Consider the following 27368-nt stretch of genomic DNA (forward strand, 5'->3'; position numbering starts at 1 on the left):
TTCAATGTTCGTCCAGATTTATGTCACCTGTCTCTATAATGGCAGCATCAGAAACATGTCATCAAAGTTTGTTACCAGTATATCTGCCAGGTGGTTGCTGCGAATGCTCCAGCAATACCACATCTCACCCACTCATATTCACAAGCTGACTCATCCATATTTATATCAGTGATGTCAGTCAAAAAGCCTTTGTTCGCTGTGGAGCCACGAGCCACCATGACAAGAGGGTTATTGGTCATACTACTTATTAATTCAGCCATTTATGAATTTAGTAATTTAACAGAGGCTTTAATCCAAAGTGACATTAAATGCTCTTGCTCAAGGATGTCTATAGGTCAGGTGTGGACATTGGATATTGGACTTTGTCGAAACCAAGTACACCACACCTTCCTGCTATCGAGCCAATGTGGGGTCAGGAGTGTTTTGTGTTGATCTGCTCCAAGGAAACAGGGTTCACCTGGTTATGGTACCAGGGTTCACCTGATTAAGGTACCAGTGTTCACCTGGTTAGGGTATCAGGGTTCACCTGGTTAGGGTACCAGTGTTCACCTGGTTAGGGTATCAGGGTTCACCTGGTTAGGGTACCAGGGTTCACCTGGTTAAGGTACAAGGGTTCACCTGGATAAGGTACCCGTGTTCACCTGGTTAGGGTACCATGGTTCACCTTGATGGGGTACCAGGGTTCACCTGGTTAGGGTACCATGGTTCACCTTGATGTCACCGTTGATGTCATGTTGCCAAAGGCAGTGAGGCTTGTCCCCCTGGGCCCACCCATTAAAGAACGGATGCTTTTGTGTCATATATTATATTCATCTTCACACTGACACAGCAGAGAAATTAAAACTGAAGTACTTTACTTTTTAATCAACAGTTAAGTTAAACATGATGTGATACCTGAACAACAGAACTCCATGGTTCATCTTAAAATGTAGAGTGATGAAATGAATATCCTAACTGAAATATAAGACTGACCAGTTGGAAACAGCCATAACATTGAACAAAGCAACTGCAGCATGAGATCAGAGAGACACAAATTGGCTTAGCATTTCAGGGAATATATTTCAGTGACAATCCAAAATATATGCATTTCTTGAAAGCCTTTTTACCCTTGGGCTTAAAATCCTTCATGGGGTTTAACTACATGTCGAGGTGTAGTCTTTAAACCACTTTGACTGTATCCATCCATTTTACTAGTAGCACCCGATGTAAACAGCAGATATAGCCGATGCAATAAACCATAAACTGAAACTTCTTTCCTATAACCGTTTGTCCCTCCCATCAGTGCAATACAGACAAAACCATGAGAGACCATTGGATGTAACAGCCTTCTGACGGACTCCTGCTCTGCTCCAATCCACTACTGTGCTTTCTTGACGGACACTGGCAGAGCAGTAGTCGGTGTGTATTGGGCGGGGCTGGTGGTGGTTGCAGAGATAGTAGCAGGAGAGGGAGGAGCAGGAGGAGCAAGAGGAGCAGGAGGAAGGGGGTCAGGGTCATCCAGCAGGGCCTGTCTCCTCTCCCGCTCCTTGATCGCCTGAATCAGGCAGTAGGTGACGAACATGACAGCGACGGTGGTGAAGGGGAAGCCTGGGGAGGACAACACCAACATTCAGGACGTCCTGGACTCTGACAGCATAACACAAGGAGGAACTGACCAGCGTACCTTTCAGGAGGAGACGCTTGGCCACCAATTTGGCAAAATCCACGCTGTTCAGCACCACGATGTTGTACAGAACTATGGTCCAGAAGTTGAAGGTGTTGAAGATGGCTCTGATGCGACGAGACATGGCCGCAGACATCGCCATCTGGGTGACCAATAACAAGACATACACAAGAAGTTCATATTCACCATTAACAGTCGACAGAGTCGAGGGAAGGAGGTCAGTATTATCAGTATTATCTGACAGCATGGCCCCGCCTTATGCGAAAAGGCTAATGTGAGCCGTGTGTGCAGCTAACCTTGGGGCAAGGAAATATTTATATGAGTGGAGGCTTCTCCAGTGAGGAGAGGGAGGAAGACATTGTTCAGAATAAAAAGTGTAGATTGCCCAGACTACTGTAATGAATTAATGTACTTAAATATGACTACTTTAATGCCTTTGCATATGTAATGTTCGTTTCCCTGGGTAAAGGGATATTAGCACCCCCTATCGCCTATTGGATATTACTTCGGGGAGGACGTTCCTCCCTCAGCATCCATTGACTCCCATTCATTTCTCGGGAACTAATGGCGGCCGGTGGATAACATGGGGGTCAATGTCAAGTCCTCCTTTGAGTGGGTGGGACTAGCTAAGGGATCTGAATCACGTCAACGTCTATTGACGAATAGCCTGGAGCCCTGGCTGCGCTATAAACCAATAAGCAGAAGCCCTGGCTGTGGAGCAGCCCAGAGGGAGGGTTTATCCCCTCAAGTCTCTAGGCTACAAGAACCAACAAACCCGCTCGTATACCTCGTTTCCACCGAGCGGTGCGCTACTGCTCGTTGCGGTACAGTGCAGATCCCACCGAGCGGTGCGGTTCGGTTCACTTATATTGGTGTTTCCACTGCCAAAAGTGCGCCGAAATAAACACACTGAGTCTACCTATTTTTCGGTACTCCACCGTTGGGTTACCAAGCCGTCTGAAAGGGTGGCGAAAACGTGGAGTTACACACGCCGTTATTCTGAAATCACTTAAAAAATATCCCATTTGGTATGACCAATTTAGGTCAGCTGGTCTGGTGGGGGCCTCATAAGAGACAGACTCTGCCTGGGGAGGCCTCTCTCTTTCTCTGTTTCTGTCTGGGCTGCGTGGAGTAAGGTTCAAAGGAACCAGGTTTTTTATTTATTTGTTTATTTGACAGGGACAGTGCATATTAATAGACATTTCTGTAAATATGCCAGATTTAGCCAGAAGGCTAGTTTCCATCTGCAGTCCTTGGCCAGATGTAACAATAGGCTCCCTAAAAAGCAAATAAGCAAATAACAGAAAGAGTAAAAAAAATAACATAGAAAAACAACAGATAAAACATTAATTATAACCACATACAAGTATTCAGTAGTTCAAGCATTAAAATACATAAAGCATGCAGGACAAACAAGAGTCAGCATCAAACAACACAAATTGAAAAAGGTAGACTAGGACTTATAGCAGACATCTATATGTGTTAGACATCGAGGCAGTAGCCCACCAAAGCAGACAGTACATGCACAACAAAAAAACAAAAAGTCGACATGACAATAGTACATGAAGCAGCACAGGAGAGACATAGAACGAGCTACACAAAAGCATACAAACAAGCAAGCATACGAAGTAAGTTGCAAGACGCAGGACAAATTCACAGACACACTGACACAAGGAGGCAAGAGCAGGCGGGTCAAGTTTAGTGCTGGCAGATCATATTATCAATGAGCCACTGTTTCAGATTAGAATTAAATGCCCGATATGTGTTTAGGCCTCTGATACATGTTGGGATGTTATTCCATTCACGTGAGGCTGCAACAGAGAAGGCTGACTGACTAAAGGCACTTTTCCTAAATGGAATAATGCAGTCCCCTCTCATGACTCCTCTTGTGATCCGATGTTGGTTTGTTCTAATAGTTACAAATTCTCTAAGTGGAGGAGGGGCCATTCCATGTATGATTTTGTAAAAGAGACATGCATTTTTGTGCTTAATCATGTTTTCCCAGCTCACTAGATTGTGTTTTCTTAAAATTGCACAGTGATGGAATTGCCTTGGTTTAGATCAGCCATCACTGATATCTTTGCAACACAAACAGCGAGGAGGATTGACTTGATCTATAAAAGTCCCTCTTATTTGGCTTAACACCATGACCAACATTCTCAAACATCCATTAACATCCACATTTGCCTCAAACAATGTTAGGCTTACAGCCCATGTCAATGGTTAAATAAATGAAAAAATAAAAATGATGTTCTTGTTGTTCTTTTAATTGTTTGTTACTCTGACCGTTTTGTTTAATATTGGGGAAAGGATGTTAGTGAATGATTCAAAGCATGATGCATTTTAAATGGCATTTTGGTCTTGTGTCTTAATTTTTCTTAAAACAATTGTAGCTGAAAATAAACATAGCCAAATTATTGAGGGCAAAAATAGGCCCAATGATAGGCCCAGATTTTTTAATTTTGTTTTACAAATCAAGAGTAGGCCTGATTTGACTAATAGGCTTTGCATTCCTTCTGCCCTTGTAGTCCAAGACTTGCTGCCCACCAGCTTTCAAAGTACAATGCTGCCACTGGTATATTTGTATCAATTTTATTCACATAATTATCCCTCCCTGCTATTTTGTAGTTCACCAAAACACCCTGAAACAACTTGAGTCTCACATACTTATGCCACCATACACCACCACCAACAGTGCAAGCAGGCCAATGGCAACCAAGCATGCAGTCCTTCCTCCCTCACTTTAAAAACCACCAGCTGCCACTGTTATATATGTATCTACATTTTTCAGAAGAAAAAATAATATACATATATAAACATAATTCGAAGCAATATCCGAAACATAAATCCGAACATAAACGCTTGTCTGTCCCTCTCCTTTCCACTAACAGCCAATTCAAAGAGAAACGAGGATACCATTCAAACGTATGACCACCCTTGGATGAGCAACCAACCTCAATGGAGGCCAGGGGCTCCATGGAGAAGAGCTTGGCGGTCCACAGCTCCAGGTTGAGGCCCAGACAGTTGAGGGAGGCCCAGAGCAGCACCACCGGGCAGGGTCCCAGCCACAGGACGGTAAGGCCGTAGGTACACAGGGTGGCCACCAGCTCCTTCAGGACATCGCGGTGGTTTCCCCCCAGGTGGTTGTACACGTACCTGAGTCAGAGCAGAGGAGGAGGGGGTCCATGGGCCTCATGTACAAAGCTTGCTTACGCACAAAAAAGCTGCGTAAGCAACTTCTCACGCAAACATTCGGATGTACAAAGACTGACTTGACGTGAGAAAGTGCGGTTCTCCACGCAAACTAAATGCCTGGTTTACGCACATTTCTGCTGCATTTTGTCAGTTGGCAGCACATAGAGGCAAATCAGCGCAACAACATTAGGCCTACTCAATCACGAGTCATGAAGTAATATTGCAATATGAGGCTAGTTCAAATTGGATTTGAACGTCGGGATGCGTGATCTTAAATGCACTTCAATCATGCGTTATTGTTGTCGAGACGCATAATGTGACACTGTTGTTAGGCTAAACTTAAACAGACCCATAAAACTACATTGTCAATATTGGAATTAAAAGGAAATTAAAAGGAAGCCCCAGCAATATTATTGTCAGTGATGGCTTGTTTATTAAACGTTATATATTATATTTCCGGACCACGCATGACATCTGGGCTAATTGATCTCTCTTCACGCATTTGTTTCTTGACTGCAATATTATTAGGCCTATGTGATGTTGAGTGGAGTAAGCACAAGCCATTGTTACTTAAAATCAATCCATCAATGAACCAACCATTCGGCCAATTTCGAATTATGTACATGTTATTGACACCTTGGGTGTATGGGAACAACCTATCGTCAGCATGCATCCAAATAAATGAGAATATAAAAGCATGCACAAATGTGTCTATAATCGATGTGTGTGTGTGTGTGTGCGTGCGTGTGTGCGTGTGTGTGTGTGTGCAGTGTTGGCCGATATTCAAAATTAACGGGTATTCCGCGACTATTATGATTTTTTGGCTCATGTTGATGAGCCAAAAAACGGATTTTCCCAAGAGCTATCCTCTTGGAACTATGTATTTCTCGTAACGAGGGCACTACTGCAGGCCCATTTATACTAATTAGCATATTAAATGAGGGAGGAGACTGGGCGGAGAGTCGGGCTCGTGCATGTGCGCTCAATTTCACGTTAATTGGGATGTACAAAGTGCGCAGCAGCTTTCCAGATTTTGGCGTCCGCAAAGTTTTAGTCAGAAATCCACGCAGGTCTTAGTACATGAGGCCCCAGGTCTCCAAGGTCATGTGGGCTGGAGATCTAGAGGATAACATGGGGTTCTCATGTCTAGACACACCCCTGGAGGAACCTTTGGACCTCCCGGTACTTTGTGCAGTAAAATAAACCATACATTTACATTAGCATGTCAAACTAATGTGTTTTCAATCAAACTATGAATGATCCAATGAAACAGGAATGCATGTATATTTAGAATAATGATGATAATGAAGATGGTAGTAGTAGATGGTGGTAATAGTGGTCCCTCTGAGATACTCACTTGCACAGCCAATCGTTTATACCTCTGTCAAAGTGGCTGAAAAAGGATGGATGCAAGAAAACACTTTAGTATCACTGAAGTATATTTAACTCTACATATAGAACCTTGACAAGCAATCCTATCTATCCACATAGAAGCCAGAGCAGCGATGAAAGATGAATGGTTGAGCTGTGGGACTCACGTCTCAGAGAAGACGTAGAGCGTGGTGATGCATTTGGGCGGTTTGGACGGGTCGAGGTGATCAAGTCTGGAGACGGTGTTGATGACCCCGAACATAATGGCAGCTTTCACCCAATCGTACACCAGGTTGGTGTATGCCAGCCCCACTAGAACACACCAATCAAGACAAGGCAATGGCCATCTCATCATAGAGTAGTTGACCTTCACAAAATGATGGTACGGTATCTCGTATTTTCAGTGTTGGGCTTGTATTGATTTTTAGAAAGAAATGCACTTTCTGCTTGAATTCAATAGTGGGTAAAACTATTATAAGAGGAAAAATATAAAAGTTGGGTTGACAGACCTATGGCCCAGTTGGAAAGGTGCTTCAGCAGTTTCATGTCTGTGGGGATGGACAGGATGTACAGGAAGTGGAAGAGGACGTCCACCAGCACGATGCCCCCCAGGTGGAGCAGGGCGTGGCACCCGATGCTCCACATCTCCCCCTCCTTCCTGCTCCCCACAGGCCTGTTCACCTGCGGGGGGGGGGTCACATCTTTACTCCTCCGCTAAGAGTCTCAAAAGCTCAGAGTCTTTCACACATTCTATGTGTCATTTAAATATCAAAAATATAGACATAAAGAAATGATTATTGACCTGTATTATTATTATTATTATTATTATTATTATTATCACCAACGAACAAATTCACCTGAACATGAAACTTGTCGAAGGTGAGGACGGGGCCGAAGTAGAAGTGAGGCAGGTAGAAGTTGTACTGGAGCAGCTCCAGGAGGCTGTAGCTGCCCTCGCTCCTCACACAGTTTTCCAGAGAGAAGCTCACACAGCGCATGATGGTGAAGCCACAGCCGCTGTAGAACAGGATGTGGCGCAGGTCAAAGTCCCCCTCCACCAAGCCCGCCTGGAAGCAGAGACGGTCAAATAAAAAATAAATGTTTTTGTGTTCCTCCACCAACCTTCTCTGAAAGTGTCACCTAGGATAGAATGTTGTAAGGGTGTTAAGATAAGGTAGGAAGACAGGAAATAAGGGTAAGATTAGGGTTGACTCCCAGCCGATAGTTCAGGGTTTGAACCATAATGTCCTTGGCCATTCCTAGCAGGCATGACACGTCTCTATAACTGATTGATGACGACATAATGGAGCTAGCTTAGCAGGCCTATCTGTCCTCATGGGTCCACTGCGGACCCGACTCTACGATGGGCTGGTTGCTACCTGCCACGTCACAAAGGGTTCACACTTGAAGGTGGCCAGTGTGCTCAGGCCGGTGGCCCAGCAGAGCCAGGGCAGCTTGACCAGGGAGACGCTGTAGAGCAGCACGCAGTGGGACAGCAGCAGGCCCACGTAGGCCCAGCCCATACTGGTCCACACGGCCAGGACCCCGTAGACCATGTACACCAGGGACCGGTGCTGAGGACACACACACACACACACACACACACACACACACACACACACACACACACACACACACAGGTGACTGGTGATGTAGGACACACAGACAGACAGATGACTGGTGCTGAGGACATACAGACAATGGGCTGTTGTTACATTAGAGATTAGAGTTTATTCAAACTATTCTGCTAGGTTGTTTCTGTTTTATTGTCTGATTTTATAATTATATTGTTTTTACTATATATATTTGTTGATGTGGAGGTAGATTCAAGCACTGAGGCAGAAAAAAAGGCCAGCCAACCAAAGAGGGAGAAGATGAGTGGTCATAGGCCTGGGGTCAGGTGGCCAGGTGCAGCAGAAGGTAGGACATGGGAAGCTGTTAATAGTGATCTGGTTAGCATTCTGGGTCGGCTTAAAGGGACGGCTGCAAGCAAATTAGAGAAAATGGCGGACAGTATCTACAGCTATGGTAAAGAAAGATTTGGGATTTTTGAGAAAAAGACGAAACGGCAACATGAGGTAGTCAAATCTAGGCGCCAGCAAGAGACTCATCCAGGAGAGGAGGCAGCTTAAGAAGCAGTGGAGAAAAGGTACATATGACGAGAAGGAAGGTATTGATTGTCTACAGGTAGATGTGAGGGAGCGGTTGGCAGTGCTAAGAAGAACATAAAGTATTAGGGAGAGGTTCAGAGAGATGGTGCTTGCCACTGATATCCCACCTATTGGTGAATTAAGTAGTCAGTGTGACGATAGCCCACCAAGGTGGAAAGAGGTGCAAGAAGTAATAAAACGTGCAAAGGCCTCTTCAGCCCCGGGACCTAATGGAGTACCCTACCGATTGTATAAGAGTGCTAATGAAAATAGTTTGGAAAAAGCAGAGTATTCCCAAGGCATGGCGTAGGGCTGGAGGAATATTTATTCCCAAAGAGAGGGACTCAGTGGAGATTAATCCATTTAGACCAATTAGTCTACTGAATGTTGAAGGGAAGGTCTTCTTCAGTGTTGTGGCTCGGAGATTGACAACTTTTCTTGAAAAGAATAAGAAGTCTAATTGATACCACGGTTCAAAAAGCTGGAATCCCTGGTTTCTCTGGGTGCTTAGAGCATACCAGCATGATTTGGCACCAAATTCAGTTAGAGAAGCGTGAGAGGAGAGACCTGCATGTTGTATTCTTGGATCTGGCTAATGCTCTCGGGTCAGTACCACATAGTCTGTTATGGGAGGCCTTTGATTACTTCAGAATCCCAGGTAGCATTAAAAGCCTAGTTAAAGCATTTTCTGGATATTCAACTTTGTTTTACTACGGCCGAGTACACCACAGGGTGGCAACAGCTCGAGATAGGAATCATGTCGGGATGTACAATCTCCCCACTCGCTTTCACAATGGCGATGGAGGTCATTATCAGGGCCTCTAAGTGGGTAGTGGGTGGGGAGAAGTTGCAGGGAGGGCCACACCTCCCCCCAATTAGGGCCTTCATGGACGACATGACAACCATGACGTCAACCACTTGTTATGTTATTTTTAATCCAGGAAAGGCCGCCGAGACAGGATCGCTTTTAACTCACTTTATTTGGTAAAGGTTTTGGTCTATTGTCTATCGTCTATGAAACAAAAGGAGAGGAATGGTATATAACACGCGCAAAGCTTTATATCTGCGATATGCCGCCCAAGAGATTCTGCCTCTCTGTTAGCGGGGTCCGAGTTAAGTAGGCAGGTAGGGGTGGGCGTGTTCTGTGGCTTTAAAAGCCCTCCCCCTGACGTTGCAGCCCTACTGTATGTGCTCGGTGCTGCTCCCTTGTGACTATGTGAGAATATTACCTCTTAACTATTAAATGTGCTCAGTGCTGCTTTCTGTGGCTATGTGAGAATATTACCTCTTAACTATTAAATGTGCTCGGTGCTGCTCCCTGTGGCTATGGGAGGGTATTATGGCTGAAATATGTCACATACTCCATGCACCAGCAGGTTGCTGGATAAGTTAAATAGCAATCTGCAATGGGCTAGAATGAAGGTGAAGCCAAGTAAGTCTAGGAGTCTCTCAATCGTTAAAAGGAAGGTAGTAGATAAGAAGTTCACTATAAATTAGAGGTGATGCCTACAGTTCTGGAGAAGCCAGTGAAGCGTCTGGGAAGGTGGTATGATGCAAGCCTTAGTGATAAGTCACAGGTTGAATAATTGAGACAGGAAACTATAGGTATTGCAAAAATAGGCAAGTCAGGGCTGCCAGGTAAGCTTAAGTTGTGGTGTCTGCAGTTTGGTTTATTGCCTTGTCATTAGTTTATGAAGTTCCTCTGTCAAAGGTAGAAAGGATGGAAAAAATGATCAACTCTTTTGTCAGAAAATGGCTTGGAGTCCCACACTGCCTAAGCAGCTTAGCCTTGTATGGGAAGGGCATTGTAGAGTTGCAGGGTGTTGCAGTGTTGTGCATGAACTAGTTCAAAAATAACTAGTTCATTGAACAAGTTCATTTTTCTATGAACTTTGAACTGAATGTAACATATTTTTAACTAAAGAACTTGAACTTGAACTAGTTCAGATTTTGTGACATTCCGAATTGATGCTTAGGTCCGGATGACATGTTTATTAAATATAGTTACTGCCTTAGTTGTGATGAATGAAACAGGTGTACAAATAATATCCACAACAATTTGAGATTGTAGTGATGGGCAGCAGGTAATGGAGAGGATTCATTTTAAAAGATAAGCACAGAATACTCACTCCAACAGTTTTTCTTCGGTTTCTAAAAAAACTGTTAATGAACTGAACATGAACTAGTTCAAAACTGAATTGGTGAACTATGAACATGAATTTATTCATTTTCTTTTGTATGAACAGAACTTCACATGAACTAGTTCATGTGAAGTGTGAACTTGCACAACACTGTAGAGTTGCCAATATCTAGTCTGACAGAAGAATTGAAATGTGCTAAGGTTAGACTGGAAATGACTCTTACTCATTCCAAGGACCCAGTGGGGAGGAGGGTTGTACCCACAGTTAACGCAGGGAGGAAATGGAAAATAAAACAAGCGGTTCAGCAAGCTCAATTGGCTCTTTGGCATAGGGATATCATGGGCCATGTTCAGCATGGGCGGGGGGGCTTAGGGAGGGTCGCAGGTAAACCCTCGTGGGGTAAGGCTTCTGCAGGAGAAAAGAGGAAAATGGTAGTGGAGGAAATAGATAGACAGGAGGAGACTGTAAGATGTACTAAGGCAGTGTCGCAGGCAAAACAAGGGCAGTGGGTGAACTGGGAGGGAGTGGAGAAGAAGAAGATAAAATGGAGAGATCTATGGAGCATGGAGGCTAGCAGGATCAGATTCGTGATAGGTGCTACATATGATGTGCTCCCATCTCCCCAGAACCTAAATCAATGGTTTGGTGAGGATGAGACATGCACACTATGTTCCTGTATGTGCAGCCTCCGCCATATCCTATCAGGATGCAGGATGCAAGTTAATTCATCAGCTAGTAAAGAGGGTATGCAAATTAACTTTGTGCATCAGGGGGAAAAGGCTAGACCACCCAAGACCGGATATGCTATTGTGGTCGGACTTGGAGAAGATTGTTTATTTCATTGAACTTAAAGTTCCTTGGGAAGACAGAGTTGAAAAAGCCAATGAGCTTAAGAAAGTGAAGTATGCTGAAATGGCTGGAGAGGCAGCACAGCGAGGCTGGACTACGCGACTAAGGCCTATTGAAATCGGCGCACGGGGGTTCGTGACTAGAACTGCTACTAGCTTGCTGTCTGTGGCCAGCGTGCTTATAAGGTTGGTTTGGGCAGGGGCTCCTAAATATGTGTTTTCCTTGGATTTTTCCTTTCCTTGGTCTTTCCCACTCTCTCCCTTCCTTCTTCAATCTGTCCCTCAATCACAGCACACACACACACACACACACACACACACACACACACACACACACACTCAACATTTATAAATTACGATTAAAAATGTATGAACATTTTCTATTGAAAATATTTTTCTCGCTTCCAGGTCTACCGTTGTTATACTGGTTAGGCTGGTGCAGCAGACGACCGCGTCTACCATTGTTATACTGGTTAGGCTGGTGTAGAAGACGACCACGTCTACCATTGTTTGGTTAAGAGGTCAGTAGGGGGACCCACCTGTGGAGCCAGCATGGAGCAGATCTTTGCAAACAGCACGTGACCCGACAGTGCAAACAGGATGTGCTCCCGGAATGTAGAGAACCACATCACCCACTCCAGGTCGGCAGTATCCTGCAGCACAGGAACCAACACAAAGAACTGTGGACAGAACTGGGGACCAAACTCTGGACAGAACTCTGGACAGAATTCTGAACAGAACAAAACTCCATGAACAGAACTCCATGAACAGAACTCCATGGACAGAACTCTGGACAGAACTCCATGGACAGAACTCCATGGACAGAACTCTGAGTGCCTTAATGTAGATTCACGGTGGATTCATTATTCAAATGTATTTAAACCTCACCTTCTTTCTCCCAAAGTAGTACCATCCCGGCCGCACGCTGGACTTCAAAGTCTTTCTGTTTGCGTTGGCTTAATAAAAAAGAACATAGACAACATTAAAAGAACATAGTTATTATTTTATTGGTATAGACTGATACAAACATATATGTAATGTGATGACTGTTCAGTCCATTAGCCTTTTATCAACAGCCGCTGTCCGCAATCTGCATGGAGAATATTAGTTTGATTTGTTATCACCACACAGTGTGCTTGCTGGGTTTATATTTAATTGTATACATCTTGTATAGATCTTTCACTGCCCCTCCTCCGTTTTATTTTTAAATGGATGTTTCTTCTTGCCATGATAGGGGATAAATACAGAACCAAACACAACTTCCCCCTGGTGGCATTCATCAGACATCTGATCCCTCCTGCGGGGTTTGCATTGCTACAACTGTTGTCCTTCACACACACCGAAACACAACCCTGTGTGTGTGTGTGTGTGTGTGTGTGTGTGTGTGTGTGTGTGTGTGTGTATCTTCCCTCTTTAGACAATACTGCTCTCTGTTGCAGAACTAACAGCCAACCGATACTGCAGCACTAAGACCCCACAGTCTCTGCCACCCTGATCTGAAATATTTGAAACATGGTATTATTCAATCCAAACCCAAACCTCTGTTTTAAATAGAAGTGTGTAGTAACTCACCACTGGACACCTCACAGATCCAGCTGGCGGACCAGAGCATGGCCAGACCCAGCACAACGTAGTACAGGTACAGCTCGTACCTGGGGAGCCCCGCCTTGATCCCCATGGCAACGGACTGACTCTCAGCCTAGGTGGAGGAGAGACAACAACAATCTACATAGCAAACAGAAGACTGGGTTTATTAATAAAGACAGTGACAGCATCATGGGCCACTCACCCTTATCACGTTTTAACGGATCCAAGCCGATACTGTGAGGACAGGGGGGTGAACTTTGTGTCAGTCATACATGTCCACTGATGTTGGCTGTGAATGTGCTCCAGGCTAAAGGGCTAGCTGTCCTTTTGTAGGTAAGCCTTCTAGAAGTAGGCGTGTGTGTGTGTGTGTGTGTGTATGTACGTGCATGCGTGTGTGCGTTTGTGCGTGGGTGCGTGTGCGTGTATGCGTGTGTGTGTGGTGTAATGTTGCACAGTCAATATTTAAATTCCAGTCATTGTGGCTTCAACAGTAACTAAATATAAACACGCCTATATCTCCATCATTCAAACCATCTGTTTCGGTCAGATGTAAATTTGATCTTTGCAGTAATGCAACTTTAACAATATAATAATTGTGTCTTGACCGGGTAGAGCGTGAATAATAGGACGTGAGTGCGTGTAGTCATTTTTTAATACTCGTTTTGGAATTATATATTTTTAGAATTAGAATCAATCATGTATCATCATTTACATTTCATTAAAGTATTGTTGTGTTCATTAATCCTATTGTGGGGAAATAGTTAGTTTATTAGTTAGAAATCGAAACAATAAAACAATTAGTGTGTCATCATGGATGCGGTAGACTGAACTAACAAATGACTGCATGTCTAGATTCTTATACTTATTTATGGCAAAAAATAAACCTAATTACCATTATCTGCTTAATATTATTCACACTTCTGAGCGGAATGTACTGCGTCTTCTATTTCAGGCTGAAAAGCTTGTGCAATTAAAGTCACCCTATGACCACCTGCTTGAGCCACTGACCTTGAAGGCAGAAGCACAGCTGAGTTCTAGAGTCGTTGGGGAGTTGCTATGTAGATTCTTCTCAAATCCCTCCGGTAGAGTCAAACAATACTATAAAATGACTAAAGGTTTAGAGAAAGAGAGGATACGGTGACACTGATAGCCCACACAGCGCTGGAGCGGCCGGCTCCACTGACTCCCACTGCTCCTCTGTCCGGGGGGCTGCTCTGTCCGGGGGGGGGTCCTCTGTCCGGTTGTGTGGGAGCCTCCTAGAGGCGCTGAAGGTGAGCGCAGAGTGTATTTATACTGTGACCGTCGCCATGGAGAAGGCGTGCCGACACAAGACACGCTTGTGTCTTATTATTAGTCATGACACTTTTGTCATCATGCATCTTATTTTTCTTCCTCCCCATTTTGCGTAATCATCTGCTCTGACATTTGTTTTTGGAGTTACACCAAACCCCTATCAAAAGTTAGAGCATATATCAGTGCAGGGCGCGTCTACTTTCAGAGACCAACCTATGCTGACTTTTTAATAAATATTTATAATATTAATATTTACCATGGAAAATCAACCACTCCAAACCTTAACACCTGAGAGTTGTCCAATTAAATTAGCATGGACCATTTACATATTTTGCTCAGTTATGGCCTATTATGTGAAAATAGGTCTACATTAGTTAATGAGTTAACTCAAGCACTAAGTAATCTACCAGTGTGGCCTATTCCTCTTAAGATATCGTTTTCTGACACAAACGTAAAGTATACCCTTAGTAGTGATGGGTCATTCGCGAACGAGTCGGCTCAAAGAGCCGGCTCTTTTGAGTGAACGATGGGAGTCGGCTCCCGAATGCGAGCCGTTGTCTTTTTTGTTCTCCCACGCTACGGGTGCTACATGCATTCATTCTACGCGTGCTATGCGTGTCACGCCGCATGCATGGCAGCCAGCAACCAATCACGAGAACAAGCAGCGAGGGGCGGGGGATTTTGATGTGCGATACACGTTGCCTGTGACTGACTGGAGGAAAAGAGGAGAGAGACGAGTGCGAGCGTGTGAGTACAAGATGAATGAGACAAGGAAAATAAGCAGCATTTGGAGGCATTTTGATCAGTGTGAGAACACAAAGGTCAACACGCGCGCACGTGTCAAAATGAGCATCGGAATTACGGCATAGCACCATTATAAAAGGTATACAGTAAGCGGTAATATGAAGAGCCATTTGGGAGCCGAAAGAGCCAGCTCTTGTTGGTGAGCCTTTCCAAGAAATCCGGCTAAAAAAAAAGCTCTAAAAAGAGCTGAAATTCCCATCACTAACCCTTAGCGTGTGACTCAACCCATCATTTATTGTGAGGTGGTGCTATAATATGTTTCAATAAAGATTCAAAGTCTGAAATAGCAAAGTCATTTCGCAAGTCAGATCTGGGCTAATATACATATCCATACCATATCCATACCATATCCAACATCCATATGTGTTAACACATCCAATACCACGGAATGTCCAGCTGGCGCAATTTTGCAATACCCCAAAAACAGTAGTTACCACCGATATATTACTCATAGACTACTGTTAGATTTAAGTTAGAAGTCAACAACATAAGTCAACATCATTTATTGCAACAATTTAGAATTCCCAAAAATACATGCGCAGCCGAAATGTAGGCTACCGATCAAACGCCACGTCACAAGGCATATAATAAAATCTAATTCCATTGCTGTTGTGTGGGAGGTCACTTTCGAGTAATCACTTGAGAAAAATAAGAGTAAACGGACCAATAAACCACCTTACTTTGTTACTACTTGACACACTGCACAAATTAAAAACATAGTAAGGAAAAACTGGTCAATTATTGAGAGTGATAGCCAATTGCGTGAAGTATTTCCCAAACCTCCTGTGGTATCTTTTAGACGCGCGCCCACTCTTAGGGATAAATTAATGCACTCATACCTCCCACCTGAGCGAAAAGACTGGTCACATGACCTTTTTGACCCTATATAGGTGAGGTAGTCCTCAGTCAGTTGTACATGCCCTGATGAAGACCAAGTGTGGTCGAAACATGTTGGCTGTTTTTCGCATGAATTAGCCAGTTACAAATAAAGGCTTTTTAATTATACCTTCCTCCGTTACCATTTCTGGAGTGCCTGGAGATTTTTCCTTATCATGGAAGTTGGCGCTAGTTCTAACTGGGCTTAATCAACTAAGCGCCGCTTTCGTTAGCGACTTTGATGGAATACCCCTCAGCTGCTTGCTAGCTTCCTACCGCCAAGGCCTAACAACGTACGATACATACGCCTAGAATAAATAAAATAACTGTGAGGCCCTTAGTTTTCAGTTGGTGAAAATGTGTTTCCTTTATGCATCAAGGTGAGCCAACAGAGGACAGCCAAATAACATCAACCATTAAAAACTACAACAGTACTTCATCGTTGGAACTTCAACTGCCATCGAACCACTGGGAGGCCTAACTGGGAGCTACTGAGGAGGTGATGACCCATTATGAAGGCCGCTAGTGGGCCTAGCTGGGAGCTAAGGAGCAGCGTGGGAGCACCAGACCTCCGCGTCTTGAGATGAGAGTAGAAAGCCCTTCATAATAGCGAGTAGTGTTTTAAATGGACAGCGGTGATGTTATAGGACTGTTGGTGCTATTGATGAACATCTTGAGCATTATACAGAGTGAAGAATGGGATTTAAAAGCATTGCTATCTAATAATACAAACACATCTTTATTGATACAAAAATGAACTGCTTTTTTTCATGAGGGGTAAAATATATGCAAATCATTGCCATAATGTTTTGAATTTTAAAAGCCGTAGAATTCAGTGGCTTCCATAGAAACCCCTCCTTCTTGAGGGTGAAGCTTGCAGCGTGCAGACAGAGGGCGCTGGTGAGCATGATGTTTACTCCTTCTTCACGGTCTCTTGACCTCCGAAGATGGGGTACTTTCTCTCCACCTCGGCCCACGTCAGCCAGCCGTTGGCCAGGTCTCTCACCAGGCCTGGCAGCTCCGTCACCTGTCGAGAGAAGAAACATCCCGTGTGATGAAGATATACTCATACTCGTACTCGTACCATTCAGTCATTTAGAACGGTGGTTCCCAACCTTTTTTGTCTTGTGTACCCCCTGAGCCTTTTTGTCATACCATGAGTAGAACATAACACAACTGATTATTGAATGAAAATCTTATTATTTCATCTCCTTAATTTGAACATTTAATTCTCATTCTCATAAAAATAAATAATATGTTGCCTTGAAAATAAATAAGTAATATTAACAAATAAATAAATAAATACAAAATCTAAATAATCAACCTGCCTTTGTTATATATAACCCTTGTGACATTTGCAACAAAAAACTGGAGCTCCTTTGAATAAGTCCCCTTTAAACAGGCATTTCAACTTTAAACCAGAAGCACTGAGGCTGCGGTGGGTCCGCAGAAGTAGAAGTGAATCCAATTTGAATTTGTTCTGCAGCAGAGACTGGAGAGGAGCAATACATTTCTTTCTGTTTCTGATTTTTTTTGCTGGTTCCAATCACCAAGCTGGCAAGCAGCTTTTTGATTGTTGGTCTGATTGGTTGAAGGACTATCCAATTGCGTACAGAGTCATTTGAACTACGCCTGTTGATCACGCCTCTTGTGCTGAAGATTATTTTTTTTAATTTGTACCTCCTGCAATGTGCTTGCGTACCCCCGGTTGGGAAACAGATTTAGAAAACACTTTTAAAACGCTTATAGTTCATAAGCTCCAGACACCTGGGGATCCAGCCAACAACCTGAGGGCTGGAACATCCTAGCCGAGGGCTCCTGGACCCTGGGGGCTCAGAACATCATAGCCTAGGGCCCCTGAACACTGGGGGCTCAGGGGCCCCACTTGAGGACTTGAGTTGTAGATATTTGATGTAGGCCTCGGCAGTAAATCAATAAATTATCGTATTGTGAAGACTTTTGATCAATATCAATATAAAACATGTTCAATATATATCGATAAGAGACTGGACCACCGAATCTAGCAGCTGGGTTTGTTACATAGTTATCAATATCGATCAATGATCAAGTTATATAGTTATTTTTGATTAAAGAACTGAGGTACATGGTTTGAAAGGTCTCATAATTGTCCTGTATGTAATAGTGTCTACCAACAGACTGATGACTCTCAGCTACAAAACAACTATTGATCCTCACTTTTGCCCACACTGAGTCGGACATTGAGACTGTGGGCACACCCAGGAGGGTTTGACCGATGCCGGTGGAGGCAGAGGCTCAGAGATGTCAGAAAAGCGTGAGCGGTAGTTTTTTGTTTTCGGTGCTCCAAACACGGTGTACCAATGAGACACAAGAGGCGGTACCTGGGCCCTGATCTGGGTCATGGAGTCGCGGTCCCTCAGTGTGGCGGTGTGCGGCGTCTTGTTCACGGTGTCAAAGTCCACGGTGATGCCAAAGGCCACGCCGATCTCGTCGGTGCGGGCGTAGCGCCGGCCGATGGACCCGGAGGAGTCGTCCACCTTGTGGGACACGCCCTGTTTGGTCATGGCCTCCGCTGAGGACCAGGAGGAAGGGGATGAAGTTCTTCAGAAAAGATGTCAGAAATATGCAGGAAAATGTCTGAAAAGCTTGCCACGTGTTACTGTCTCTTTTTTGTGTATGTGAATGAGGTGTAGTAGTGTGAGTGCGCCCTGAGATTCATTCAGATTGATTTAAGGATACTCACACAAATCTTTGACGAAAGGAATAAACTCCTGGTTCTGGCTCAGCGGAAGGACGGAACATTTGTAGGGAGCCACCATTGCAGGGAAGCTGAAGAACTGCAATGAAGACATTTTGTGTTCAAACTAAGACCAGTTTTGCCTCAGATAGAATAAACATCATGACAATGTGGATTTATGTTTTTTAAAAATTTTAAAACCAATATCATATTTGACTACATTTACAAGAACGCTGAATACAGGCAATAATAACCATTAGTATATGCTACACGTGAACCTCCTAAGATGGCACAATTTGATTGGTTCGCTATCTCGGGATAATAGGCAATATATCCCATGATTGAGATCTCAAACTCGGGATATTGTTTGACGGTCATCTCGTCACGCTAATAAAAACAAATAAACCGCTAATAAACACAAATAAATCCCGGCAAAAAGTGTTATCTTGTTTATTTTTGGAGTGTTCACCTGTAGTATATACTAAAACAATTATTCACCTCAGGCTTCGTGCATATTATTCAAACAATTATTCACTTTGCCTTTGCGAATAATTGTTAAAATTACTACCATACTATAATTCTTCACATTAGCAGATTTAGTAGTTTGTACTGCTTTGATGGTTCTGTCTCACCGTCCTCTGCTCGTCCCCTCCCTGGTTCGGAAGGAGTGCTCGAATATGGCGTACATGATTCTGCCAATGCCAAAGGAGGGCTCGATGACGTTGGGAACAATGTCCTCCACTGTTGGAGACACACAGTGGTCCCGCCCAGGTCAGATCAACTCGGACAATCTCAAAGTTGGTAGACTGTCTCATTTTCAGCTACGATAGTCGATCAACCAATTAAATTAAAATCTGAAACTTAATGATTGATGAGCAACAAATTGGATGTTAGCTATGCTAAGGATTTTGCGGAACAGGTTAATTTCAATCTAGAAATATTGGACCTTTTAATTTCATTATTGAAATAACAAACATCTGTGATGATCTTGGCACCATCTTTATGTCAGTGTCTTCTCCCTAGTACCTACCATGTGCAACATCTTTATGTCAGTGTCTTCTCCCTAGTACCTACCATGGGAGGTCTTCTGGAACCTCTTGACAGAAACCATGTCCTTGGTGATCTTGAAGGTCTTCCCCTCGGTCTGGATGGTGAACTCTCTGGAAACACGTACACATTGGTGAAGGCTTGAATCAACACATTCACAAAGGTGGTCTAACAGCGGTGGCTAGGCATCGTAACAGGGATAACATACCCACTGGTGTTCAGTGTGCTTTCCTGAGAGGTGATGTAGCCTTCATCACAGGCGGCGAGGTGGTCCAGGATGGACCTGGCCTCCCTCTTGTAGGCCATGCCGATGGCTCCCTTGTTGGGTTCGAACTGGACGACGCTCACAGTCTTGTGCGACCGAGTTAGGGAGAACGACTGAAAACATGTGATGGACTAAGACCTCCGCAACATTTTGAACAATAAAAAGACTATTGAACACATCCAATCCTTGATAAAGTCTGTGTGTTAACCCTGGTTGAAATATTTTCTGGTCAAATATATAAAGATAAGAAACCACTCAACCATTTTTAAGCTGAGCAAACATCTAACTAACGTGATGAAAATGAGTTCAAAGCATAGACCGGATATAAGTACAAATATAAGTATTTGTGGTGAAGAATGGTGCATTGTGGGTATTTTGAGGATATTGGCTCCTTGAGGATCTTCTCTGCCACCAGAGGGACCTTGGTGGCTCTGGAGTGGCACGTCAGGTCGTAGCAGGAGCGGTCCGCACAGCCCACAATCTCGATCCAGCCCTGCAGAACAAGTATTTGATACACTGCTGATTTTGCAGGTTTTCCCACTTACAAAGCATGTAGAGGTCTGTAATTTTTATCATAGGTACACTTCAACTGTGAGACAGAATCTACAACAAAAATCCAGAAAATCACATTGTATGATTTTTAAATAATTAATTTGCATTTTATTGCATTATTGCATGCATAAGTATTTGATCACCTACCAACCAGTAAGAATTCCGGCTCTCACAGACCTGTTAGTTTTTCTTTAAGAAGCCCCTGTTCTCCACTCATTACCTGTATTAACTGCACCTGTTTGAACTTGTTACCTGTATAAAAGACACCTGTCCACACACTCAATCAAACAGACTCCAACCTCTCCACAATGGCCAAGACCAGAGAGCTGTGTAAGGACATCAGGGACAAAATTGTAGACCTGCACAAGGCTGGGATGGGCTACAGGACAATAGGCAACCAGCTTGGTGAGAAGGCAACAACTGTTGGCGCAATTATTAGAAAATGGAAGTTCAAGTTCACTGTGGTCAATCTCCCTCGGTCTGGGGCTCCATGCAAGATCTCACCTCGTGGGGCATCAATGATCTTGAGGAAGGTGAGGGATCAGCCCAGAACTACACAGCAGGACCTGGTCAATGACCCCACAGTCTCAAAAAAAACTATTAGTAACACACTACGCCGTCATGGATTAAAATCCTGCAGCGCATGCTGCAGGAATTTAATCCATGGTCCCCCTGCTCAAGCCAGCGCATGTCCAGGCCCGTCTGAAGTTTGCCAATGACCATCTGGATGATCCAGAGGAGGAATGGGAGAAGGTCAAGTGGTCTGATTGAGACAAAAATAGAGCTTTTTCGTCTTAACTCCACTCGCCGTGTTTGGAGGAAGAAGAAGGATGAGCACAACCCCAAGAACACCATCCCAACCGTGAAGCATGGAGGTGGAAACATCATTCTTTGGGGATGCTTTTCTGCAAAGGGGACAGGACGACTGCACCGTATTGAGGGGAGGATGGATGGGGACATGTATCTTAGCTAACAACCTCCTTCCCTCAGTAAGAGCGTTGAAGATGGGTCGTGGCTGGGTATTCCAGCATGACAACGACCCGAAACACACAGCCAGGGCGACTAAGGAGTGGCTCCGTAAGAAGCATCTCAAGGTCCTGGAGTGGCCTAGCCAGTCTCCAGACCTGAACCCAATAGAAAATCTTTGGGAGCTGAAAGTCCGTATTGCCCAGCGACAGCCCCGAAACCTGAAGGATCTGGAGAAGATGGAGGAGTGGGCCAAAATCCCTGCTGCAGTGTGTGAAAACCTGGTCAAGAACTACAGGAAACGTCTGATCTCTGTAATTGCAAACAAAGGTTTCTTTACCAAATACTAAATTCTGTTTTTCTGATATCTGTATCAAATACTTATGTCATGCAATAAAATGCAAATGAATTACTTAAAAAATCATACAATGTGACTTTCTGGATTTGTTTTAGATTCCGTCACTCACAGTTGAAGAGTACCTATGATAAAAATGACAGACCTCTACATGTTTTGTAAGTGGGAAAACCTGCAAAATCGGCAGTGTATCAAATACTTGTTCTCCCCACTGTATATCACTCTGGAGGAGAGCCCTTGACATACGTAGGAGGTCTTGGTCTCTGCGTCCCAGCAGTCACAGGCGTAGTGCGCCATCTCGTTGTCCATGTGCTGGCGGAAGCGCAGCTTGTCTTTGGATAGACCCACTTTGGTCAAGTACAGGTGGATCCTGCCGATGAAGTAGCCCAGGACCGAGTTGTTGATGACCCCCTGTCACAGGACACACAAAGAGACCAACAGTTGGACTGGAGCTGGAGGTTCACCTTCACATGCTTTGATCTTTAAGTCAGTGCACTTCTTGGACAACATCATAGAAACTACCTTTTTGTGTATGGTGTCGAGTTTCACAGACAGAAGCAGGCGGCTTTGTGAATCTCCCGTACCTGCTCCACCGCGTCTCCCAGCCTCATGATGTGGGCAGACTGCCCGCTGGTCTGGGCCTTTGAGGAGTACAGCGTGATGTTCAGGTCGGCCACGTTGGAGAACTTGGGGTGGACCTTCTCAGTGGGGTCCACAAAGTGCTCTATCTCGGCCATGGTGAACTCTCTGGGGGAGAGAGGTGTAGTGGCACAGGGTCATGCTGTGCAGTACAGCGTTAGTTATCAGTACAGTTATCAGTGAGAAAACAAAAGGGCTTTACCGAACCCGGATGAGCCCGGAGCGAGGGGAGATCTCGTTCCTGAATGAGTTGCCGATCTGGGCTGCGCCAAAAGGCAGTTTGCCCTGGTTGAACTCCAGCAGGCGCTTGAAGTTCAGGAACATTCCCTGAGCCGTCTCAGGCCGCAGATAGCTGTGGAAAAAGTAGGTACACTGTAGTGTTGCTTTTGTCTACGAAAATTATGACTATATTTCGTCGTCAACAAACCTTTATCACGTGAGGAAAACGAGATGAGACCCAACGTAAATGCTGGTCATGTGACGATAACTTTACCAGTAATTAAATACATAATGAAATATGTAATATTAATAATACTATTAAATACATAATGCGTTGACCAAGAAAAAATTTTATAACGTTATTTCGTCTCGTTTATTTCTGGGGCTGCATCAGGTATGGAAGTAAATCTGTCATCGGATTTTGAAAATAAAAAGCCATTGAATTTTAAGCACTGAATATTTATGCATTGAAATAACGTATCTGGATTTTTTGCCACTGAATTAAAGCCATTGAATTTTTAGCTCTGAATATTTATGCATTGAAATAACGTATCAGATTTTTTTTGGTGTGTGTGTGTGTGTGTGTGTGTGTGTGTGTGTGTGTGTGTGTGTGTGTGTGTGTGTGTGTGTGTGTGTGTGTGTGTGTGTGTGTGTGTGTGTGTGTGTGTGTGTGTGGTTAGATAAGAGCCGTACCCTGGCATGTTTCCTGCTGGCCCGATGGAAGTCTTGAACATGAGGTTGAAGGAGGTGGGCGCTGTGAGGTCATTTCCTGTCGAGGGAGACGTGACGTTGTATTTCCCAAAGAGTGTGGCCAGGTCCTGCTGGGAGTAGTTGTCCATCTGAGAAGGACGAAAGGAATCAGCTGTGTGTGTGTGTGTGTGTGTGTGTGTGTGTGTGTGTGTGTGTGTGTGTGTGTGTGTGTGTGTGTGTGTGTGTGTGTGTGTGTGTGTGTGTGTGTGTGTGTGTGTGTGTGTGTGTGTTCATCTGAAAACGCTTCATTACACACACACACACCTGTGTTATGACGTCCTCCATCTCATCTGCGGTCTCAGCTGAGCACTTGTCGGCCAACATGAGCTCTTTCAGATGAGCTGTGAAAGAGCAAATCCCACTTTGTTACAGATCACAGACTTTTTTATCCACACTGAAAGGCTGATCAACAGACCAGTAAATCTTCCAGATGAAAGACATTTTGCAAAAGGTCCAAGACAATATTTCTCTATCTGTCTTTATTTCATCCAGTATGAGTTTGTTGCAGCAGCTTTCTGTCTGTCTGAACCCTGTGGAGGAATCCCAGTCCAGACAAACCAGTCCCCTAACCCTACGGCTGCAGTGGCTGGCCTCGCCCCTGCTGAGGGCTAAAGGCAGGGGCTTGCACCATTCCCGGGCAAGTAAATACCCATCCAACCTCTGTCACATAACCTGCTCTGCGTATAAGTATAAGTATAAAGGACATATATGCATGAAATAGATTGCATGAGACTGTACAAGAGCAATACAGTGGAATGCAAGTCTTTAAACAAAATGTCTAGGATGGGATTTGAAACCATTTGAATAATATAATTAATAAGCAGAATAATAATTATTTGAACCACAGACGAAAAACAGTCAGCGACACAGACGATTTGAGAGACACAGGATAAGAAAAATGCTAATGCTAATTCCTGTTGAGGTACAAGTGACACGCTGCAGTCAGGTTTGAAAGCACCCAGTAGTAAATGTAGCCCCCCCACCTTTGAGGAGGTGGTCGGCACGGAAACACTCGCCCGTCTTGGCGTCCTTCACCATGTAGTCAGCGAACTTGTCCACATGTCCTGAAGTCCTGAACACAACATACACTAAATCATTTCCAGGGAGAAAAGGAAGGTGCTCACACACTTGCGTTGATACACACTTCTGTGAAAATGTTTTTGACAAAAGTGAACAAGAATAGTTCCACAATAAGATACAGTTGAAAGTTTTCCATGTGAGTGTGTTGTGGCGGTGTCTTTGTTTTGCCCAGTGTGTTTTTTTTTTAAACTAGCAGTGAGTACAGAATGCGACGTGACAGCTTAACTTACTCATCAGCTTTCTAAACTTTCCTCTTGATTGGTCAACCAAAACCAACTATAATAGAAATAATGATTTGTAATAACTAAATGATATCTAAACCTTAGCATCTAAAAATGTTCCATAATCTTTTTTTGACCACTATTCGTCTAACCGTTAATGTGTTCATGTACAGTAAACATTTACACAGTAGCAAAGAATGCCATCTGGTGTAAGACCAATACAAACCCATCAAGATAAGAGCCCCCCCACCCCCACACATCCTCTCAAGTCAGTTGGTACAACTGAAAGTTCAGTTATATTAGTTATTATGTTATTACTTCCTCATATATAGTTATTATGGAATAATATTTGAAGTGAACTTGTGAGAGGCGGGAGGAGACCTACTTGAGCACGGGCTCTGGGGTCAGCATGGTGCAGTCGATCTCCAGGATCTGCTCCTCCTGGATGAAGTGCTGTCTCCACACCTGCAGGATGTTGTTCTTCAGGGCACACCCCACAGGGCCAAAGTCGTACAGCCCGCTCACGCCTGACCCCACACCGTACGTTTCTTTAGTCTTCAGTGTGATACATTTTCAATCACGTTCTTAATTATCCTGCTCAACCTTTAGGTTCTGCACGTTATTGTTTCACATGATTTACCTCCATAGATGGCAAACGCCTGATCGTAGAAGAATCTCCTCTTTAACGTGTCCTCCATCTTCGCCCTGTCCACTATGTCATCTTTGGGTTGCAACGAAAGCTCCTACAAGTGGGAGGTACATGGCCCCCACATCCCCATTAACCATGGTCGCTTCCGTTCAAAGCGTGTTGAAATTAAACAAATTCAGTTGAATTGCAACTTGGACCGTCTAAGGGGAACAAAGCCGACAGGGCATCGGCAATTTAATGCCAAACAGCGGGGCAAAAATATACCATGACGGGGTCTCACCTTGGCCTCCAGGGTCCTCTTGCGGGCTCTCAGTTCGGCCACCGCCTGATTGACATCCTGCTCGGCGGCTCCTTGCTCTTTCATCTGCCGCACCACCTCGCCCTTCAAAGGACATTTCCTTTACATGACTTCTACACACGTTATTGTGGACTGGATGCACTGCACATGGACTGCTTTAATTGGTCGCTTAAACTATGCAAGAAGAGTTTGCATGTTTGACAGGTTTGCCAAGATAAACCAACGCCTTGGCTTTAGGCGACTTCTGATTAGATGAAGATGTCTTTAAGATACGAATGAACAGATGTGTATTATGTCCTAGGATACGCACCTGTTGCCTTACAGCTTCTCTCAGAGGAGCCAGGACTTCTTCCATCATGACACGTAGGCTCCGAGTGGGACGGTCTGGGCTGATCAGTCTCCTGTTGAGTTGCTGGTTCCAGTCAGAGCTGCTCACTGTTACCCAGGGCTGTTGTTGCATCAGCTTGAGAGCATGAGAAGGGGCGGGTCATAGCACACACACACTGACAAAGGTGTGTGTGTGTGTGTGTGTGTGTGTGTGTGTGTGTGTGTGAGAATGAAATAAGTCAAATTGAAGATGCTTCTTAAAGGGATAGTTCAGGATTTGTTGTGTTATTTATCATTGGAGACCGTTTTCAATACTTTTCATTCAGTCCTTCTAGTTGCAGACATCACTCAATCATCAGGGGAACTGCTAGCCTGCCAATAAAAACAGTTTTACCCACTCCCGAGGCAAACCAATTATAATGCCCGACTATCGATGTAAATGTCTGTGTTGATAGAATGGTGTTATAAATAAACTTACCCTTGCATCGCATTGCATTTAGTTTATAATCCCTGTAGTTGGAAGCAGGCTACAGCAGTGGCGGACTGATATTACCTGGAGTGCGCTTCTCTGTTTACCTGCTGTAGTGAATTGGTTGCTACACCGGAGCAAAGTGAAATTCTGCCGCTGCTGAGAAAGTAGTCCCCCAAAATGTAATGTGATCATTGCGATACAAGGATAGTTTTATTTCTAATATTATTCTATCAACACAGACATTTACATTGATAGTCGGGAATTATAATTGGTTTGCATCGGGTGTACTTTGGAGTGGGTAAAACTGTTTTTATTGGCAGGCTAGCAGTTCCCCTCGATTTGCGCTAGTCTAGCACCAGTGATTTCTGCAACTAGAAGGACTGAATGAAAAGTGTTGAAAACGGTCTCCAATGATAAATAACCCACTGGCTCACTTGGAAATGAGACCCGATGTCCAAAATCCTGAACTATCCCTTTAACTTGTTAAACGTCCTCAGTCTGTTCTCTTGTTCTTCTTGTTTATGTATGATATAAACGTATATTAAAGTACGGTTGTTAAACTTTTAAGTTTGCAGTTGTTTGCTGGTAGTTCAACTACAAGCATATTTGCATAGTGATTCGAGTCGTTTTGTGTAGTTATTGTACTTACATATAAAACATGAAAGCCCAGCCCCCTTCCCCAACCCGCCCCTTATCAAGCCCCGCCCCCTCATCCAGCCCCTAAGACTCTTCTACAGTCAATGTAAAAACGAGTCTTTACTGTTTTAGTTGTAGTCACATATTACATAATCCTACGGAAGCCTAATGTATTCACTTGATAAAAAAAATAAAAAACCGAGATACTTCAAAATCCCATGCAAAGCTCTCCTTCACTTGAGAGCTTT

At 44.1% G+C, this 27368-nt stretch overlaps 2 protein-coding genes across 4 annotated transcripts; both read right to left on the reverse strand.

Annotated features, from left to right (window-relative positions):
- Positions 1-850: 850 nt before the first annotated feature.
- hhatlb (hedgehog acyltransferase like, b) lies at positions 851-14173 on the reverse strand. 3 transcript variants are annotated; one of them, XM_084485631.1, is made up of 13 exons: positions 13964-14173; positions 13158-13189; positions 12941-13067; positions 12257-12324; positions 11908-12021; positions 7609-7803; positions 7087-7296; positions 6739-6910; positions 6397-6541; positions 6216-6251; positions 4618-4819; positions 1664-1805; positions 851-1587 (listed from the first exon to the last, which is right to left on the reverse strand). In XM_084485631.1, the coding sequence occupies exons 3-13, from the start codon at positions 13044-13046 to the stop codon at positions 1358-1360; spliced, it is 1620 nt and encodes a 539-aa protein (XP_084341757.1). In that variant the 5' UTR covers positions 13047-13067; positions 13158-13189; positions 13964-14173; the 3' UTR covers positions 851-1357. The 3 variants fall into 3 exon arrangements, with proteins under 3 accessions (XP_084341757.1, XP_084341758.1, XP_084341759.1); XM_084485632.1 differs by lacking the exon at positions 13158-13189; XM_084485633.1 differs by lacking the exon at positions 13158-13189 and having other exon boundaries at positions 12941-13093.
- Positions 14174-16699: 2526 nt separating this feature from the next.
- On the reverse strand, positions 16700-26094 carry LOC311367092 (glycine--tRNA ligase-like). Its single transcript, XM_084485920.1, is given in 18 exon segments — positions 16700-16955; positions 18289-18479; positions 18651-18744; positions 19277-19296; positions 19299-19385; positions 19719-19804; positions 19900-20045; positions 20342-20449; positions 22076-22240; positions 22414-22576; positions 22671-22820; positions 23381-23526; positions 23702-23778; positions 24421-24509; positions 25124-25265; positions 25379-25481; positions 25668-25769; positions 25996-26094. Coding segments are annotated over 18 exon segments (2031 nt in total). The 5' UTR covers positions 26044-26094; the 3' UTR covers positions 16700-16841.
- Between the last annotated feature and the right edge of the window lie 1274 nt (positions 26095-27368).

Source organism: Micromesistius poutassou (genome assembly GCF_964030765.1).
Source record: "Micromesistius poutassou genome assembly, chromosome: 21".
NCBI lineage: Eukaryota > Metazoa > Chordata > Actinopteri > Gadiformes > Gadidae > Micromesistius > Micromesistius poutassou.